General features: G+C 53.7%; 8 protein-coding genes across 8 annotated transcripts in view; 6 read left to right on the forward strand and 2 right to left on the reverse strand.

Moving 5' to 3' along the window:
* Positions 1–5: 5 nt before the first annotated feature.
* On the reverse strand, positions 6–2,648 carry Z520_10837 (uncharacterized protein; the record flags this gene model as incomplete). Its single annotated transcript, XM_016781329.1, has 1 exon — positions 6–2,648. One exon carries the CDS (start codon positions 2,646–2,648, stop codon positions 6–8), a length of 2,643 nt encoding a protein of 880 aa, XP_016627541.1.
* A 1,115-nt stretch (positions 2,649–3,763) lies between these two features.
* On the forward strand, positions 3,764–5,164 carry Z520_10838 (uncharacterized protein; the record flags this gene model as incomplete). The annotated part of the gene is made up of 1 exon (XM_016781330.1): positions 3,764–5,164. The coding sequence occupies one exon, from the start codon at positions 3,764–3,766 to the stop codon at positions 5,162–5,164; it is 1,401 nt and encodes a 466-aa protein (XP_016627542.1).
* A 585-nt stretch (positions 5,165–5,749) lies between these two features.
* Z520_10839 (uncharacterized protein) lies at positions 5,750–6,208 on the forward strand (the record flags this gene model as incomplete). The annotated part of the gene is made up of 1 exon (XM_016781331.1): positions 5,750–6,208. The coding sequence occupies one exon, from the start codon at positions 5,750–5,752 to the stop codon at positions 6,206–6,208; it is 459 nt and encodes a 152-aa protein (XP_016627543.1).
* A 1,518-nt stretch (positions 6,209–7,726) lies between these two features.
* On the forward strand, positions 7,727–8,941 carry Z520_10840 (uncharacterized protein; the record flags this gene model as incomplete). Its single annotated transcript, XM_016781332.1, has 1 exon — positions 7,727–8,941. One exon carries the CDS (start codon positions 7,727–7,729, stop codon positions 8,939–8,941), a length of 1,215 nt encoding a protein of 404 aa, XP_016627544.1.
* A 2,438-nt stretch (positions 8,942–11,379) lies between these two features.
* Positions 11,380–13,120, forward strand: Z520_10841 (uncharacterized protein; the record flags this gene model as incomplete). The annotated part of the gene is made up of 5 exons (XM_016781333.1): positions 11,380–11,749; positions 11,804–12,105; positions 12,167–12,254; positions 12,312–12,345; positions 12,421–13,120. The coding sequence occupies 5 exons, from the start codon at positions 11,380–11,382 to the stop codon at positions 13,118–13,120; spliced, it is 1,494 nt and encodes a 497-aa protein (XP_016627545.1).
* A 711-nt stretch (positions 13,121–13,831) lies between these two features.
* Positions 13,832–16,033, forward strand: Z520_10842 (uncharacterized protein; the record flags this gene model as incomplete). Its single annotated transcript, XM_016781334.1, has 1 exon — positions 13,832–16,033. The coding sequence occupies one exon, from the start codon at positions 13,832–13,834 to the stop codon at positions 16,031–16,033; it is 2,202 nt and encodes a 733-aa protein (XP_016627546.1).
* Positions 16,034–16,939: 906 nt separating this feature from the next.
* On the forward strand, positions 16,940–18,028 carry Z520_10843 (uncharacterized protein; the record flags this gene model as incomplete). The annotated part of the gene is made up of 1 exon (XM_016781335.1): positions 16,940–18,028. One exon carries the CDS (start codon positions 16,940–16,942, stop codon positions 18,026–18,028), a length of 1,089 nt encoding a protein of 362 aa, XP_016627547.1.
* Positions 18,029–18,694: 666 nt separating this feature from the next.
* The window catches only part of Z520_10844 (uncharacterized protein), a gene marked incomplete at both ends in the record, with an annotated part of 2,552 nt that continues 1,605 nt past the window's right edge, over positions 18,695–19,641 (reverse strand). Inside the window, one exon of the mRNA XM_016781336.1 lies at positions 18,695–19,196. Within this exon, the coding sequence (XP_016627548.1) occupies positions 18,695–19,196 (502 nt within the window). The remainder of the gene's footprint in view (positions 19,197–19,641) is intronic.

Raw genomic sequence — 19,641 nt, forward strand, 5'->3', positions numbered from 1 at the left:
TCGTATTATAACCGTCCATGCCTTGCCTTGAAGATCGAAATCTTGTCATCATAGAATAGGATCTCTCTCAACCTCCATGTCGGTTTCAGCCCCCCAGAACCACCGGCTTCTCCTCCCTCTCCCATCCCGTCGTCGTCGTCCGTCGTGTCATTCCCATCGTCTGAAATGGCGTCAAAGTCGCTGTCGTCATTCGGACCTCCACCTTCGCCATTGTCACCTGCTTCCTCGTCGTGAGAGTCGTGGTCGTGGTGAGTCTGTGGTTGACTGGGATTTGCCGCCGTGTCACCATCTGGTCCAACATCGTCTCCAGAATGATCCCCACTGCTCGCTCCTGAGTTGGACCCCTTTCGAGTACTCGCATACTCCAAAATCTCAAAGCACTGGCTCTGGATGCCGAGATAGCACAATTCAAGCTCTGGTCTCAGGGCAACGATGTCGAGAACTTGCAATGCTGCTTCTCGAGAATGGACCGTGCCATTGACGTGTTCGGCAATATGCGAGATGTGCAAAGATCGCAGAGTCGTTGCGCTTGGCAGACGCCTGAGGAAATAGTGCCAGTCCTTGTAATCAATTGACATGCTCAGCTCTCGCAATTTCATTTTGCCGCTGGTGATGCAAGTTATGAGCTCGCGGTTGCACACCCATCTCCTCCAGTTGGTATTAGGGCGATCTGGATCTTCGGTTCTGAGTGTGCTGTCAATGAGAAGCTTGGTTAGGCTAGAACGATGCCGTCTGATGGCGTTTTTATAAATCATGTCGATAGACACCGGCGACTTGTAAGTCGTGTTCTCTTGAAGGAAAAGCCATTCAAGGCTGTCCGGTGCAAGAGTGTCTTTGATGAACGCAATCAACGATGGGGACACCATGTCAGTGTGTAATCGCCTCAATTTCAGGGGATAATCGGACGACGCGAGTGCAGGAGCTGAGGGCGTGCTCGTCTGTGACCGAAGCAAAATGCTCGACATCCCATTTGCTGAAATCCGGAAAGGAGTTGCTGACACTCTCCTCCGGCTTGTTGGAGTAAAGCGTTTTCGAAGCGCTTTCCATAGTTGATCGTGGTTTCGACAACCTAGAAGAGTCAAGGTAGTCAGTCGTGACCAGTCGACTGCTTTTGAGAGCACCGCTATTGACAAGCAGACCCGTTCCAGTTCGAGCGTTTCCAGCTGCAATTTTCGCGCCGGCCGACCTTCCTTCTGAGAGTCTTGAAATGCGTCGGTGGCGCTGTGTATCTGGTTGGAGTCCGGAACGGGATCGGGCTCTTCTAACGATCGTTGCTTCGTCGCTGATGCAGAAACCATATCGGAGTGGTCATCCTGGATACCATGAGCGGACAGCAGGGCACCCAACTGGTTCATCTCCGAAGTACTGACGAGGCCTTCGGAATCTTCCTCTCTCTCTTGTTCTCGAGACGTATCCACAACCACAGCATTTTGGGCTGGATCCTGTTGCGAGTCCAGGGCCGAGGGCGATTGATTCTGTGCATAGTGAGAGAAGGCGTCACAAAATCGATGCACTAGGATTCCGAGGATGCCTCCTGGCCGCGGAGTCTGGTCAGCCATGCCAGGCATAGGAGGCAGAATAGAAGTTCGATCTTCTGAGGGCCTCGCCCATTGGTCGAATTGGGCGTGCGAAGCTATGCCTACGCGGAGCTCTTGGAGTCTGCCCAATGACCTCTCGATGAGAACGCTCATCTCCTCTGCATAGGGTAGTTCGTCAATGTCGAGAACACTGAGGCTCCTGAGAGGCGGCAGAATCGAAAATGTTGGGAACTCAACTCGAGGATATGGAGGAATCTGAAAAAGAGAGTTGGCCGATCCCGCCAGAATGGAGGGCAAGTTAGAAGCCTGCGGCCCTGGTATCGATCCTGGTGGCGGAGGAGAAGCCAAAGGCCCCTGGTCTTGATTGTCATGCCAGCGAACCCAAACTCGTTCGAGACGACATTCTTGTCCATCGTCGCGGTTGCCGAGGGAAGCCAGAGCCATCCAGACATCTCGAAGAACACCTGTGGGCATGTCCCAGATGAAAGCCTCGAGATTTCGCATCCTGCCGACTGCTAGTGCGACCAAAGTCCCCAACATCTTCCCCCCCTCTTTCGTGATGAGGTATTCCTGAACCCACTCGGCAGGCCCATTCCCCAGACTGAATTTTCGAGTGTACTGAGCAAAGTGATTGCCACGCCGAATCTTTTTTGGCTTGTCCATGGTTGTCTGCGCGACCTGATTTTGGTGACCGCAGTTCTGACATTGATGTTGAGTTTGCTGTTGATACGGGGCCTCTCCAAAAACGTCCTGAGCCATGACTAGAGTTGCCAACCCGTAGGTAAGAGCATCCACGCCCATGCGGTTCTCGAATGTGGCATTTGCATCCGGCCAGACAATATCGAAGCGGGCATAGATATGAGGGATGACCAACGCATGCAGAGCGGAATGGGTCAAAGCGAGGGACGTCAGGTCGTTAGTGTGCGTCAGCTCTCGAAGAATAGCTTGTAGGATATCGACGGGCAAATCGAGCAGGCGCAACGGTTCTTTCTGCGCCGTAATGGCATCCCACTCTTGTTTCTTTCCATGAAGGTGCTTCGCCAAAAGAGTCTCTGCACCCTTGGCCATTGACTTAGTGGGCACTTCCTCGATCTCCACAGTTGCTTCCATTTTGAATTGATCTTGAAGACGCAATGGGATTTTGGCGGTTCAGAAGACCGTGTGTTAGGCCTGACAGGGCGCTTCGTGGGGTATGCGAACAGGCTCAGAGCATAAGCCCTGAGCCGGAGAGAATCCTTTATTAGCTGACCATGGAGGTGTCACTGAGGCGGGAGATGAGTAGAGGAGCGATGACAGGTGAGGCGACGGTAAGCGAGAAGTGAAGAGCCAGGTTGCACGGTGAACAAAGTCCACTGCTGGTGGTCTGAAGGAAGTTGTCAGGCGCAGGCTGAGGTAGCGACGTGGTGTTGGTGGTGGTAATGGTTAATGGTGGGTTGGACAGTGCTCAGCGCGGCAACGAGTTGAGATGCACCAACTGCGCGGTTAGGGGCCCTCGAAATGGGTTGGCTGGGGGAAGCCATGGTAGACTAGAGCCAACAGAGACTAGGCTGCGAGCAATCACTTTACGCGGGTCGCGTGAAAGCTTCTCGTGAGTTGTGAGTCGTGAGGGTGTCACGATGCGAAGGGTCATGGGCCGTGGCACTAGCCCGGGTCTCCATTTCCTCGTGCTCCTTGTCCCGCACTTTGGGCCATGGGCAAGCCTAGCGGTGACTGATAGGCACCAAGACAGGCACCATCTCCCCATTTCTGCAGAGCACGGCGGTCACCCAGCTGTCTTTCTTCACTGCTTTGTCCCTCCACCCCCTGGGAAAGTTCGGACCCCCGGGCTTCTTTTTTGTTTCCCATCAACCCTCTCTCTGCCTCTCCCCTTTAATAATTATTTTTTCCCCGATAACAACCACCCCCGGCCAAACGTCACTTTTCGTTGCTCACTTTCCCTTCCAATCTTGCATCTCCATCGATCCTTCCCTTCCTCCTCAGTCACTTGATCATCTTTGGATGGCTTGAATCACAACACACTCGTTCTCTTCGTGCTGGCCAGACAGTCTGCCAGCTCGATAGCTGCTTGTCGACTCAGCTCAAACCCACTTCTGCGCAGCTACAGTACTTCGCGCCTGCGACCGCCTAGGGCCGGTGCCCAACTGCCCCTCACCTATCCTCAAAATCACGCACTCCTCCTCCTGCGATTCTCTTGTGTGACATCCCGCCCATTACACTACATCAACATGGACGGCTGCCCTGATGAGGTGCTCATCAAAATCTGTGCTTGGTTGGACTTTCAGAGTGTTGCCAGTGTGCGACTGGTCAACAAGCGCTTGGCCGAGGTCGGAGCCGAAGCCTTGGTAAAGAGAGTGCGCTTTCACTGCACCCAGGACTCCCTCAAACGTCTGCATGCCATTTCTCAGCATGATGTCTTCTCCAAATATGTCGACACCATCGTCTTCGAAGGCAATCTTCTAGCCAGCGTCCCCTGTATTCATACCTACCAAGCCCACTACGAGCTCGACCACCACCAGGGCGAGAGACCGCAACCACCTCCCAAACATGCAACTCCTCGCGAGCAGAGACTCTACGAGCGAAACATAGCCAAGTTCAACCGTGAAATTGAGAAAAAGTACGACCGCTATCTGGATCTCTATGACAAACAACAGAAAGTCCTCAAGTCCGCTGCTTATGCCGACTTTATTTCGGCGAGCATGCCCTCTTTCCCAAGACTGAACAAGCTTGTCCTTTCTACTGTTGGCCGCTGCAAGCATGTTCTTTCCGGAAGATTCCTCGAGTCATTTACCGCCGACTGTGCTATGCCGATCGAACAAGATACCAGTTTCACCAAAGACCAGCTGAAACATCTGCTCTTTCCACAAGGTCGACCACTTACCCAGATCAGCATGTTGGAAGTCCATGTCATGAGCCCAAAATTCTTCACCGGCTTCGTTCCGGCTGACTTGATTTGTCGCGCCTTCCAGAACCTCAAAGTCATTGATCTGAACTTCCGTTTGGAGAAAGATGATAGAATCGGCTTGGACATTATGACTGCGGACCGTTGCTATGCAGACCTGGCCAAGGGATGTCTCCGAGATGCGCTCGCCGTAGCGCGAGACTTGGAACAGTTGACGATCAACTTCGACGACTATGGCTACTATGGGGCGGTCACGAGCTTGGAAAACATTCTGGGTTCAAACGCGTGGCCACGCCTCAGCATGCTGAATCTAGACTGCATGTCGACCACTGAGGACTATTTCTTGAGCATGCTGAAACGCCAACCATCTCTGTATGATTTGCGGCTGGGCTTCATGACTCTCGAGCAAGGTCGCTGGCCAAATGCCACGAAGCGGATGCGGAAGCATCTGGACTTGATCAACTTCATGGCGAGTGGTATTCTCGAGGATCCGGACCAGATGTTCCCAATGCATCTTCTTGATACTGAGGCCTACGTCGAAGAGCACCATCATTTCACCTTGGCCGACGCTCTCGGACTCTACGTCACGGACGAATTTGGTATCCCCGAGGAGGAGGAATACCATCCATTACTCGACGACGATTTCACCGACGAAGAAACCTTACGGGAGGAATACGGACCATTCGCGGATGACGAGGACTTTTCGGACATGGACTGCAGTGACTAGGCGAGACGAGCAGCCCTCTTCTTCTTGACCCATGTTCATGTATGATTACGAGCTTACGACCTTTTTCGCAACTACTTGTACAGTACTCAGGACTGCATTTTACGAGAGACGGTCGACCGCAGATACCCCCGTGAGCTTCCTTGTCCAATCATTTTCCGGTTTCGAAAGACTTTTACTGTTCAGGCTAGAGGCCATGAGTTTTATCCATATGCTTTGAAAGGGAGGAACGGATTGTTGCTTTGTGGGACGGATGGGACAAAACGGTGTCGCCATGGCTATTCCCTATGTATCGATAACTAGATCAGTCCGGGAAGCCACCGAGATTTCAAGCCTTGAGAAGAACTTGAAGAGATTGTAATTAGAACAGCATACCATGTATGTACAAGTTATTTTCAACCAGGGGTCCAGCCTCGCGTATTTTGCTTCGCTGCATAGCCGGCTAATTGTCGGATGAGGGGAGTGCGTGGTGCTTCACAATTGCTTTTTCCGCCTTCGCAAACTTATGACGACGTCTTTTGTTGGTCGAGTAGCTCTCGAGCTTCGTATGGGAAAGGAACGCCAGACTGCACAGTGCCTCGTTTTACCATGCGACCAAGTCTCCGCTTACTTGCTGCTCCTGTTACTCCCGCTTTTCGGCCAGGCCAGCGAGCGCAAGCTCTGGCTTTGCTCCCTCCTATCCCTCTATATCGTCGCCTCCTGCGCATTCACCGCAAGCGTCTCGGCCCTGAAGAACGCGTCTTTGGCGACACGTACCTGAAAGCAGAGTTCCGGAGACACAAGGACATTGAAAACCCATTACACATTGTCGGGTTTCTGACGGAGTGGCAACAGTATGGCCAGCAACTCGAAGGGGACGATTGGAAGGATCAGAGAATCAACCAGGCATTGGTGGACAAGATGAGTGACCAACAAGTCGGGCAGATGTATGAGCTTATGTTGGCGATTCAAAGGAGAGGAAGGGACAGCGTCGACGAGGAAGAGGAGGGAGACATTCTGAATGCCATCGAGGAGGCCAAAGCCTCGGGGACAAATAAAGGGTCATGATGAGTCTGGCAGTTGTATAAATACAGGTGCGGCAAGGCTCAGTTGAAGGATAAAAGACTTGGTGACATTGCACGTTGGGTATCACTCAGAGAATATCACTCAGATCGTCCCAAACGAGGGGAGGAGCCATTGCGAGCGACCGTCTCTGATCGCAGGTACATCGCCTTGTCACCACTCACTTGACCCCCAACGCAACAGGCAAACAGCATCATTACAGAAGTTGACGCCGCACCAATATTCTTTTCTACTTGCGTCCTCCCTTTAGGAGCTCGTCCAGATTTGACAAGCTAGAGAATCCTGCGCTCGAAACTCTCAAAGAAAGAAAACCACAAATACGATCCCGCCAACATATTCGCACCTGGCCCTGCCTGCTTGCAAAAAAGCACCAAAACAACCAACCACACAAGGATGTGCAAAACCGAATCATTCAAATCGCACACCTGCCCCCACCACTGGATGAGCATCGTGAAACCCTGCGGTCCCGAAGCATCCTTCAAGAACCAGCGGAGTCACCAATACGAACCCGCACGGAGTGCCTGGAAGAGACTGGTCCAACCGGCATACCTCTCCGCGCCGGCCGACAGCTGTCCCAACTGCGATCTGAAGGGCGACTACGATGCGGACAAGACAAGGATCATTCTCAGGAAACCCGAGGAAAGGGGAAATTTGGGGAATGGGTATAATATGACTGATGGACGGGGAAGGGCGGTTCCGGTGTATCACCACTACTACGCAGCTGGAGGATATGTGAGGCCAGCAGTGTCGTATACCAACGGACAGTGGGGGCAGCAGCAGCAGGCTGGATGTTGTATTGTGATGTGATGTGATGTGATGTGAGCCAGCGTTCGTGATTGAAGAAAAGCGGTGCTCATGGTTCACACAGCTTTTATGTACCTGTGCTGCGAGCATAGAGAGTGAGTAAGTGGAGAGACTGTATATACAAGCTAGAATAGACCATCGACACCGTCTATCAGCATACCTATCGTTTTCTGAGCCTCTCCTTCATTATCCCTTGAAGATCATCTATTTTTTCCCGCTCCCCACTCCCAATTATATCTATCCACGGAACGGTTTCCGCCTCAAGATGACCTGGGCGTCGGACATCACCAACCGCCTCTTCGTTTGCTGGGGGGGAGTGAGCGCGCAATCACGCAATCGCCCCTCTCGATTGTGATCAGCATTGAACCCCTCGCGTGCGCGCGCCCATTGACCTCTGACCAGGCACGCAAGGTTCATTCGGAGATGCCCTGTCCGCATCCATGGCGTAGGGATTTCGCTATACTTGGGATCGCATGAGGTCAATGGGGAAAGGGCTCGATCACATCACGGGGTAAGATATTTCATTTTCCCCTCTCACATATTCCGAACCGTTCAAAATTTGTTTCAATTTGGCCTCAAACCATTGAGATTCACTAGCTATCTGGAGAGCTCGTTTCTTGAGGGCGGTCCCGTAACAATCCCAATCTTTAAGGAATTTTGACTGCAAACCGAACACCAGCCCACCACTGCACTCCAAAAATGGCTCCCGCAGCAGTTGAATCGTCTCACCCTCTACCTACGGTGCCCTCGAAATCCACGACGGTCGACTTGTCCATCTTCCCCGACGGGTTCAAGACATCGGGCCAACACCCGCCGCTCTACGACAAGCTGTACCCATACTCTGCGTTTCCCAAATCCATCTCGGGTCCTACTGTGTGGTCGAACGAGGACTATGCCTCGCACCCGGAGACGTGGACGCACGTCTTCTCAGACGCCGAGATCAATGAATTGTCTACCGCGGCGGACAATTTCATGTCTCAAGGTCTGCCACTGACGGGAATCAACCCGGGCAATTTCCCGCTGCCCAGCATGTCCGCTTCCCTCAAATCGATGCGCAACGAACTCCTCAACGGCAAGGGCTTCATCCTGTACAAAGGGTTCCCCGTGGAGAAATGGGGCTCGCACAAGGCCGCGGTGGCGTATATGGGGTTGGGGACGTATATCGGGTATCCCGTCTCACAAAACGGACGAGGCCACATTTTGGGCCACGTCAAGGACCTGGGCGAGGACAGCACGCAGATCGACAAGGTGCGCATCTACCGGACCAACGCGCGGCAGTTTTTCCACGCCGACGACTCGGACGTCGTGGGCTTGTTGTGCATCGCCCGCGCCGAGGAGGGCGGCGAGTCGGACGTCGCATGCGTCCACCACGTCTGGAACATCCTGCAGGCCGAGCACCCGGACGTGGCCGAGCTGTTCACGCAACCCGTGTGGTACTTTGACCGCAAGGGCGAGGAGTCGCAAGGGGAGGAGCCTTACATCCGCACCAGCGTCTTCTACCTGGAGACGCCCGCCGAGGGCGAGGAGCAGAGGGTCTACTGCAAGTGGGACCCGTACTACGTGCGCAGCCTGACCCGCTTCTCAGACAAAGGCATCATCCCGCCGCTGTCCCCGGCGCAGCTGCACGCGCTCGAAACCCTCGAGGACGTCTGCAACCGCGTCAAGCTGCACATGATCCTCGAGGTCGGCGACATCCAGTTCCTCTCCAACGCCCACATTCTGCACGCCCGGACCGCCTACAGGGACTATTCCCCAGACAGCGGCATGCCCCGCCGCCACTTGATGCGTCTGTGGTTGAGCACCCCCGTCAGCGAGGGAGGCTGGAGACTGCCCTTCCACGACGCGGATGAGAGGAAGAGAGGCGGCATCCAGGTGGATGACACGAGGCCGGTCGCAAGGCTGGATGCAGATTAAGTTTTGTCTCCGTCATGCAAATGTGTTTGCACGGGGGTGTAGAGGACATGTCTCTGGGGAAGTTTGGTAAAACTTTTGGAAGAATGTATAGACGAAGGAGCTTGCACATACCTGGCTCATGCGACTAGCCCCCCTTCCCCAACATGGAGTCTTGGCTTAGCTAGACCTTCGCTGAACGCCCTTCGCAGACAAAAGGTTTCCATATCAATCTAGATGTCGATTCTTTGAGCAATGTTCACACCTGGTACACAAATCCCCCCCAAAACCTCGTCTGAGATTCCACAATAGTTATTTGCTGCGAGAGCGGGCCCTGCGTATCATTTCTGCACTGATAGTCTAACCAGCATAGCACTGGGTGGCCTTGGTGGCCGAGAAGGGTGATCCCTGTTTTGCTTTTTAGAGGCTACATGCTCTACTAATAGCACTTACAGGCAGTCGAGAAAGCTAGCCCTGATCAACAAAGCCAAGGCTTTGAATTTTAGATGTAAGCATGGGTGCGCGCGAGACAGAGTGATCGAGATGTGGCGGAACTAGGGGATTGACAAGGTGCCCGTGAATGGCTCAGAGAGAGTTCGGATAGCTTTAACAGGACAGAGTTTCCTGCATCTTGTGGTTGGAAACCTTTTCGGGAGAATGGTGGTCTTGGACCAAAATGTCGGCATCAGTAAGCCCAAACTATCTTGAACTCCGGCATGACGGATGATCTTCTTCAGCAGTAAAGAATCACCATTGGACTGAGCACTGTATGGGAGAACGAAGTTCCATGCCAACGGCAGGATGAAATGTGACACCAGTAAGGACACCTTCCCCCGGCCGCGCCTTTCCGAACGTGCTAAAGACGAAGCCACGGCATGCGGATTCGCTTTTCCGTCCTGTGGCCACTCATCAAAGGTGTCCTGCATGTCAACATGATGATGATCTTGCACGCATCACGATTGGGCTCGAAGTAGAGTGCATAGTCGATCTCCATGTTTGCCCCGCCATGAGACTACCCTTCGCGGTGAAGAGGAGTACTCCGTCTCTGCCAGTTGGATAGATTTTGTGCCCGCAGGCCCATTAAGTATATAGCAGGACAATTCGAGGCCGGAGAGTCGAACGCGGCTTTAGAGAATTTATTGGCGTCATGTCTGTCGCCGTGGCGGACGTGTATCATCGAGCCGCAGGAGATCGGGGCAGGCTCTCAGATGAGTGAGCAAGCTGATTGTCGCCTGGGGTGCCTGGGGAGCCTCACGCGGCGATTCGAAGGCAATGTCCACGACTCGCGACTCGAAGGCGATGTCACAAGCTTTCTGGTTCTGGTAGCTTGTGATGCACTGATGCGTGATGACAAAGACCGTCAGAGTAGGAGCAAGGTCGACAGCAGATTGATTGGGTGTCTTCCATGGCCTGGGACGCCAAATGAAGAACGCCGCCCGGGGGGGACCAGAGGGCGGGCGCCACCGACGACCAGTTGGCAGGCAGTTGGCAGGGGGCATTGTCCGCACCGAGTAATTGCTGTCCGCGCCCGCTATACTGAGTGTGGGCATCCCACACCCATTGACCCAAGGGGGTTTCCCATGCATCTCATGCATCCCATGCATTTCGGGGATCACCACTGCGCATCAATGACAACGCGCACGGAGATCATGTGCCTTTGAGGTTAATCCGTGATCGAGGATATCGCGCCCGGGGTCTTCGTAGGGCCATCGTGGGCCATCGTGGGCCATGTCGCCTATTCCTACCGAAAACGCACAAAGGGCCGTCGCCGTCTCATTGGGCTCTGGACAACGGCGCTGGATGGATGAATAAACCGACTTCGGGGTTCGCGCCTGCCAGCCTGGTGTTGGCTTGCTTCTTCGACGCCCCTTTGACTTTGGTCGGTTCTACCAGTAGATGGGTTGGCATTCTGCGGCGTCGCCTGGGTGATGCTCCCGTGAGCAGAGCATTCAACTGGTCGCCTGCCCCTTGCAGCATGGGGCCCATTGGGTGCCCATTCGACGACGGCTCGCTTACTCAAAAACTCTCCTTGGGCCGTTGGTCGTTACGGCTGGCAATGGGTTTTGGAGACGCACTAAGGCGAGCTCCAAGGTGGCTGCCACTGGCTGCCACTGGCTGCGCGCATCTGCAGAGCCTGCACAGCCTGCAGAGCCTGCGCAGGACACTTTCGACCCTGCATATTTTTCCGGACGGATTATCTTATTCCGGAGCTGACCTGGTGGTGTCTGGATACCATCACGATTCATCGGCCACAATCGTTGCTGTAGTGGTTCTCTTTTGGGACGTGGTGACCGATCGTGCGGTCGACTTATCCTTTTTCTTGTGCATATACAGGTGATAGGCAAGATGCCCTGACGCAACAACGTCCAAGGCCCCAAGACACTCGGCTGCGGAGGAGTTGCTCAGATTAGCGGACTGTCAGCGCGGGCCTCGCGGGCCTTCCGCACGCTTTAGTCCTCAAGATGCCCATATATTGTGACACATATCCATTTGAATTTGAGCTGGAGAGCACCGTGGACAAAGATGCCCTGGTCCAGAAGAAGATGGATCGTCCCAGCGACCATGGCAGGAGGCAAGCTCCGAGGGCAAACCCATTGTTCCCCGCGCACCAACGACGAGAAGATGAGGAAGAAGAGTCACACCGTCGACGGCAATCCCTTCACGGACAGCCTGCAGAACATCAACAGCAGCAGATACCCCTCCATCGTCGTAGCAGCTCCCTGCGATCTGAACATGAAGTGGTCCGCCTGGGCAATCCGGGGGCGCACGACTTGTCGCATTCGCCCTTCCCCATGCCTCAAAACGGCTTCGTCCAGCGTGCGATTCAGTATTGTACGGACGGTCTCCCCACCAGATGAGCGCGGCTAATGTTCGTTTTCTTTCCAGATGTGAAGCAGTACTCCCCGACGACGGTCCAGCGTCCTCATTTTGTGGGAGTAGGCCCGGATCTGACCCTCTTGCGCGATTACATTCCCTTCATCATGAATGACCGGATGACATTCTCGGCGCTTGTGGCCTCAGCCTCCTTCGGCGCCAACATTGCCGCCACAGGCAGTCGCGAGGCTCCATCCGAATCTCTGAGGTTCTATCAGACGGCCGTCTCGTTGGTACGGGAGAGGTTGACCAATGAATCGCAGCAGGCGAGTGATGCCATCATCATAACTCTAGCCAACTTGTGCGCGTTTGAGGTGAGCATACGGTCTTCAGTGTAACCCACATGTGTAACCAGCCCACTGATCTGGGCTACAGGCCTTTTCGGGAAACTATGATGCGGTTGACATGCATACACAGGGCATCAAGCAGGTCGTCGCTCTTCGAGGCGGCACCAGCCAATTAGGTACTTCTCCTGGCCCATCACTCGATCACCCGTACGCATAATTCTGACAAGAAACAGGCTTCGAGGGATTTCTGAAGACAATGGCGACTGCGTAAGTTCTATTTTGGTTCTGACAGGACGTTGGATCTAAAACGCATGACTAATCTCTGACCGGCCCTGCCTCCAGGTGGCAGAACTTTTATGCAGCTCGACACTCGGTCAATCTGACCGACCCGCGCTTCTTTCCTGAGGATGGAAACTTCACCTACCCAGAACATCCCTTCGATCCCGAGTTGTGCGATGTTATTGCCCGGTTCCCACCTGGACTGACTGACATAGCCTTGTCGGGCATGCTGAGTCATCAGATCATCAACATGATTGACTACGTCAACAACTGGTTACACGAAGTGAACACCTCGCTCAGAGACTCAGATGTATACAGCCTGCATGACTTATCACAGAGTTCGCGCAATGTCACTCTGTGTGGCGAGTTTCTGCACAAGCGAGGGTTGACAATTGTCGAGCAACTCCTCATCCTTGCTTTGACTGCCTTCTGCTATTCCACCGATTCAACACGCTCCATGTTTTACCTAACAAATGCATACCTCCAGATTCGTTGCAAGTATATGAGAACGCTGTATATTGAGGTGAACGAGAGAAACGAGGCATTCATAACCTGGGTCTCGACCATGCTTCTTGCCACGTTCGACCCAGGATCACAGCCTTGGTTCTTAGGTCTATCGATCCTGCGAGCGCGACCGACCCTGCGAGACTGGCAGGCAAACGTCAGGATATCCGAGAGTTTCTTCTGGAACGATGGTCTCTCGTTGAAATTGGCGTCGAAACTCGGTCACCTCAGAGGAACAGAACGACAGGGCCAGGGTTGATCTAGCAGAGTGTCAGAGCGTTTACCTTTATATGCAGATTTGCGACTCCAACGGGAAGAAACCAGGTGGCGACAGGGGCATATGGGGAAATCATCATCTCAACCATGCACAGATTCGACAAGGGCAACGGATAGTCCAAGACCAACCACTCGACATCACTCGCCTACCTTGGCAGCTCACAGAGATCAACCCAGAGAGACTTGCAATCATCTTCCAATCTATATGCTCGTATAGGAAGAGCACAACACCAAACTATCCCGTTCATCCACCTCGTGCTAGTGCGACTAACCCGCGGTCTGACGCTGCGCTCACACACACAACCAACAGAGTGGTCAAAGGGTTCTGCTGGAGGTGACTGCCACTGGATTCATCTAACAGGACAGATGGTTCTGTGCGAGCAATATTGAAGGCCCAAGGTCTCGTTACTATTGGAACACGCGTCGTGGTTCGGCGAGATAAACAATTTTCCGTTTTAGGCTAGACTATTGCCAAGCCTTACATAATCACAGGCTTGGCATTGGTAGCATCGTGGAAGTCACGGTCGTGACGGTCAAGCGCGTTCGTGTCTCTCTGTATGAACCTACGCTCGCTACATACCTAGGTACCTAGGTAGCACCGGTACATTTTTCCTAGGCAAACAATTGAAATCGCCATCACGAGGCCAAAGATCCATTGAACAGATACGTCTGGTGCTTCTGCCATGGAAGCACAATGGCCACATCTGTAATGCCCACGTCTCAGGCTGCTCCCTTGGTAGACGGAGTCTTCGCATCAGTCTTCTCGCCTTTGGTCGTCAAGCCTCCCAAGCGCCGTCGCCGTTTCGCCCCCAAAACCCTTGCAACCATCCCGGAGATACAGACCACCTTACATCAGCACCTGAGAGTCCTTCTGGGAATCGGTGACGAGTCTTTCTTCTATGGACAGGAGCAAGTGGTGTCTGATACTGGCTCTCCCTTTCACAGTCACCTCGAGTCCTGTCCGCCACTCAATCAACTCAGGCAGCCAACAGCAGCCGACCATGCCACGCAGATCACTAGGGAGGCAGAGTCTCCAATCTGGGGTATGCTGGCCCGGTGGCGCGCGGCGGTCGGCTCTGAGACAGTGATCAAGCTCCTGGCGTCGGTACTCAATGATTTGATGACTGAGTTTGTGACCTGGTCCTACGCCGGAATCTACCGCCAAGGCCTGCACCTGCACCTTGAGTTTTGGGTAGAACATTTGTTTTCCAGGATTGCACGCAAGGTGCTCTGTTGTCTCGACGAAAAGTTGGAATCACAGACCCTCCCGGAGACCGAGGTGAGGAAGTGGAAGGACATGGCCACTGCCCGTCTCGGCGCTTTGCGGGTCGACGAGCTCTTTGAAATTATAGTGGACTGGGACGCCACCGCACCAGCAATCGAAGACTTGCGCCATTTCACGACAAACCCTACGACGAGAGGGTACTTGACGCACAATTTTGTAAGCGTCCTGCAAGCACGTCTTCTCCACCCGGGCGCATCAACCATCGAGATCCTACAATTTTACATTTCCATAATCCGCTCGTTTCGGATCCTCGACCCGCGAGGAGTCCTCCTGGACCGTGTCATCAGGAGAGTCCGTCGCTACCTCCGAGAGCGAGACGACACCGTCAAAGTGATTGTGAGCGGACTGTTGGCAGACATTTCGCCAGACGAAGATGGGCAGCCCCCACCATCCGATCCAGACGTCCTTACAGAACTCGCTCATGAACTGACCAGCCCCACCAGCCGAGACAACACTACAGATGACAGTGAATTCGACTGGAACAATATGGACTGGGTTCCCGACCCCATCGATGCCGCCCCAGACTACACCAAATCCAACAAGACCACAGACGTGATTGGTAGTCTCGTCACACTGTTCGAAACGAAGGACGTCTTTGTCAAGGAACTTCAATCCGCCATGGCGGAAAGGCTTCTCAAGAATAAAGCCGACTTTAACCAGGAGATCGGTGTGCTGGAGCACTTGAAATTACGTTTCGGGGACGCCGGATTGCAAGGGTGTGAAGTAATGCTACGGGACGTTCTGGACTCGAAGAAAGTGGACAAAGTCATTAGGAGGGATTTGGAAGTGCAACAAGCCAAGAAAGGACGTACCCTTAAGCACAATGATGACAGTGTCCAGATTCACGCAAAGATCCTCTCCCGCCTGTTCTGGCCGGCCATGCCGGAGCAATCATTTAACGTCCCAGCAGTGGTGACGGAGCAGCAAAGAAATTACGAACAGGGCTTTGGAGCGCTCAAGCAGTCGCGAAAGTTGACCTGGGTCAATACCATCGGTCAAGTGGAGGTCGAATTGGAGTTGGAGGACCGGACCTACCACGACGAAGTTCTGCCATGGCAAGCGACCGTCATTTACGCGTTTCAAGATGACACTGCAGGAACAGCAGGGCAGCCTGTCCAAAAGACAGTTACGGAACTTGCCTCTGAGCTTGCAATGTCGCCGACCCTCATTCGCTCGGCTTGCATATTCTGGGTATCAAAACGCATTCTCGCCGAAACCTCGCCGAACACTTTCTCTGTTCTGGAACGACTCCCCAGTGGAACCAACGACGACAATGACACGCTGATGAGCGAAGGTGGTGCGTCCGCCAACCAACAATCAAACAGTCGTTTGGCAGCTGCCGAAGCAGCCGCTTTCGCCGCCGCGACGAGGGAAGCCGAAGAAGCGGAACGCAAGCAGAAGATGGCCATGTATCATCGATTCATTGTCTCGATGCTCACGAACCAGGGCGCCATGCCGCTGGCCAGGATTTCGATGATGTTGTCCATTGTGGTCCCGGGCGGGTTTCCCTTTAGTAACGAGGAATTGAAGGAGTTTCTGGCGTCCATGGTGAAGGAGGAGGCTTTGGAAGTTGGCACATCGGGTGTTTACAAGGTGGCGAGCGGGGGATGACCAATGATTATGAATTTGACGAAGACGAACGGGTATGCAAGTAGGACTCCATGGGCGACGATGATGAAGACTGGCCTCCAAACAGGACACGAGAATGTAATCCCTGGGGTTGTCGTTGTGGCATCCGCCGATGATCCGATAGATGGACGGCTATTGTTTGTGTGTACCGCATAGTGGATATGCTCAAGAAGACCTTGAAGCGAAAGCAAGCCATGGAACCACTAGAGCTGCGCACGATACCATGAGAGAAGCTGTAGAAGAACAAACGTGGCTTCTGATTCATTCATATTATTCCTACTAAGATCTGTCAAACATCAAGTACCGCAAAAGGGGGTGAATCAAGATCCGAGGATATGCCGCCCGCAAAGTGAAATTTTGAATTTGTTTACCATCTCCGCGACAGCCCTGTTGGGAAAATAACAACCTGGGGAGCACTACTCTGCCTTTGCAAGTAACATACTGAAGCGGATGACCAAAGCCTCTAATTTTATTGTTATCCATGAGATTACCCAGATCCGATAAAAAGCGTCATATGGACCAAAAGAGAGGATTCATCTCTTGAGAAATACGAACGCGGAAAAGGAAAGAAAGAGAAAAAAAAAAGAAAAGAAAAGCAACGCGTCCGTCTGGACCAAGTACAGTCGGTTTGTACCTAGGTACCCTCACGCTAGGTCGTCGCATCGTTGCGAGAGTAATAAAGAAAGGTAGCTAGAGCAAGGCCATCCAGCCAGGGGGAGTAATCGCGGCTGCCGAAAGCCAGCATCATATCATGTATGCGTGAAAGAGGACGGAGAGGATTTTCTAGATCCTAATTATTTACGCCACCTACCTACCTGGGTACCTAAGGGATCTACCTACCAACCAACCTCTGCGGGAGAACAATCCCTGCTGGGGTAAGAAAAAGCAATGCTCCCGACCCCGTCAACCTCGCACGTCAGTTACGACCTCATCTACGAACCGGCCGAGGACTCGTACCTGTTTCTCGACACGCTGTCTTCGGAGTCGGAGTCGGCGTGGTTGCGCGCAAGGTTCTCTCGACGTAGCTCCGGGATCAACACCGAACTCACGTCGGCGAACAACGGCAAGACCAAGACCAAGATCACGGGTCAGGGCAATGCGGCGCCGCCCCTCGTGGTCGAAATCGGGCCCGGGTCCGGCGTCGTGGTCGCGTTCCTGACCGCGCACGCGTCCACGATTTTCGGGACGGATGTGCTTAGTTTGAGCGTCGATGTGAATCCGTACGCGTGCCGGGCCGCGAGGATGACGGTGGAGAAGGCACTCAGGGAGACGAAGGCGGCAATACCTCAGAGGCAGCTGGAGAGCCAGAAGGAGGGGATGGCGGCAACATCAGAGAAACAGACCAAGGGGACGGACGAGAAGCGCGACGCTGCTGCTATAGAGGCTCAAGACGGGCAGAGCATCTACCTCGCCTCCCTCCAGGGCGACCTGGCCACGCCCCTCAGGGGAGGTGAAGTTGACATCTTGGTCTTCAATCCGCCCTACGTCCCCACGGAGTCGGTCCCTGTGGCTCCATCCACCAATCCCGTCACTACTACCACCACCGTTTCTAATCCTTCTCCTGCTCCCCTTCCTCCTCAATCATCACCACCATCATCCCGCCCAACATTTGAGCAACAATCCCACCTCCTCGCCCTCTCCTACGCCGGCGGCTTCGACGGCATGGAAGTGACCCGCCGCCTGCTGGACCAGATCCCCGAAATCCTGAGTCCCCGGGGAGTCGCCTACGTGCTGTTTTGCCGGGGCAATCGGCCCGACGAGGTCAAGCGGTGGATCCGCAGTTGGGGTTCGCCGGAGCAGGAGCAGCAGGAGCAGCAGGAGCAGCAGGAGCAACAGCCCGACGACGAGGCGGAGATGCAGGGACAGGCGCAGGGACAGGCACAGGGACAGGACCGGTGGCGCGCCGAGACGGTGGGCTCGAGCGGCAAGACGGCCGGGTGGGAAAAGTTGGAGATTGTGCGGATATGGAGGGAGTGACCGACTCCATCAATGAGTGAATGAACGAAGGAACAAGTGAGTGAGTGAATGAATGAAAGAATGCGCTTGATGGGGCGGCGTTGGGAGATTTCTCTCTCAATGAACCCGAAAACTACGTGCCAAATCAGGACGACGTACAAGGGTGCATATCAAACAGACGCCCAAGACAGATGGGTCGTCGACGGACAGGCAAAAAGACGAATCGCGAAGACATCTCCCATGTTATGAGCAGCTCGAGATAGACAGGCTACAAACTATTATTATTAATTATTTTCACCAGCTCGTGCTGTATGAGATATCCAACCAACGGCGGGCTTCGCGAAACATTTCCTCCTAGATGCCAGACACATTTCTGTGTCAAGCCCCCAAGACGGATTTGTTTCTTCATGCTTGCTTTTCCATCCATATGCAAATCCAATGCTATGCAGGAGGTAGCATAATTAAATACATAGTTCGCGAATGTTTCGTTGGATGAGTAAGAGAGAGTGTGGGCGACGATAGGTCCATGAAATCAGTTGACTCAATCAGATGCACGAGATGCGGAGAGGGAAGAGAGTGGATCGACAGGGTCTCGTCTTTGAATCATAGAAGGGCGACAGCGCTGTCAATCTGTTAGTATTGAGGAAGTTCAATGGAACATGATGCTAAAATAGATGACAGAAGCTCTTACCCTGCAATACCCGCAACGACAGCAATTCCACCCGGGAACTCAGGTCGATATGCGGCGCCGGTGAAAGTCGCAGGGGTGGCAGAGGTCGAGGTCGAGGCGGCAGCAACAGAAGTCGCTGCCTGTGGTTGTCCATCACTGATCTGAGTCACTGGCGCTCCAGAAGTCGCTGCCTGGGGCTGTCCGTCGCTGATCTGAGTGACTGGCACGGCAGTAGTGGTCCCCGTCGCTGCCTGAGGCTGTCCGTCACTAATCTGGGTCACTGGCGCTCCAGAAGTCGCTGCTTGGGGCTGTCCATCACTGATCTGAGTAACTGGCACGGCAGTAGTGGTCCCCGTCGCTGCCTGCGGTTGTCCGTCACTAATCTGGGTGACTGGTGCACCGGTAGTAGCTTGCGGCCTTAGGTTTGTTAGCGAGAAATGTCGTCGAAAAGTAAAGTGACGGGAAACATACTGGCCATCAGAGATCTGTGTAACAGGAGCACCAGTCGTCGCTTGCGGCCTGCAAATAGTTAGGAAGATCTGCTCCGAAAGCCAGATGCAGGGGACAAATATTGGTATACTTACTGGCCATCGCTAATCTGCGTGACAGGAGCACCAGTTTTCGCTTGCGGCCTAGAAATGGTCAGAAGAACCGCTAGGAGGATAAGGTATAGGAAACAAAAACTAGTAGACTTACTGGCCATCGCTAATCTGCGTCACAGGAGCACCAGTTGTTGCTTGCGGCCTACAGATAGTTAGAAAAACTGTTCGAAGGACTAAATGTGGGAGATAAAACTTGAACTTACTGGCCATCGCTGATCTGCGTAACAGGGGCACCAGTCGTTGCTTGCGGCCTACACATAGTTAGAACTGCTCGGAGGACAAGGTGGAGGATATAAATATTGGTGGACTCACTGTCCGTCGCTAATCTGCGAGACAGGGACACCAGTCGTTGCTTGTGGCCT

Source organism: Fonsecaea multimorphosa (assembly GCF_000836435.1).
Source record: "Fonsecaea multimorphosa CBS 102226 unplaced genomic scaffold supercont1.33, whole genome shotgun sequence".
NCBI classification, from domain to species: Eukaryota; Fungi; Ascomycota; class Eurotiomycetes; order Chaetothyriales; family Herpotrichiellaceae; genus Fonsecaea; species Fonsecaea multimorphosa.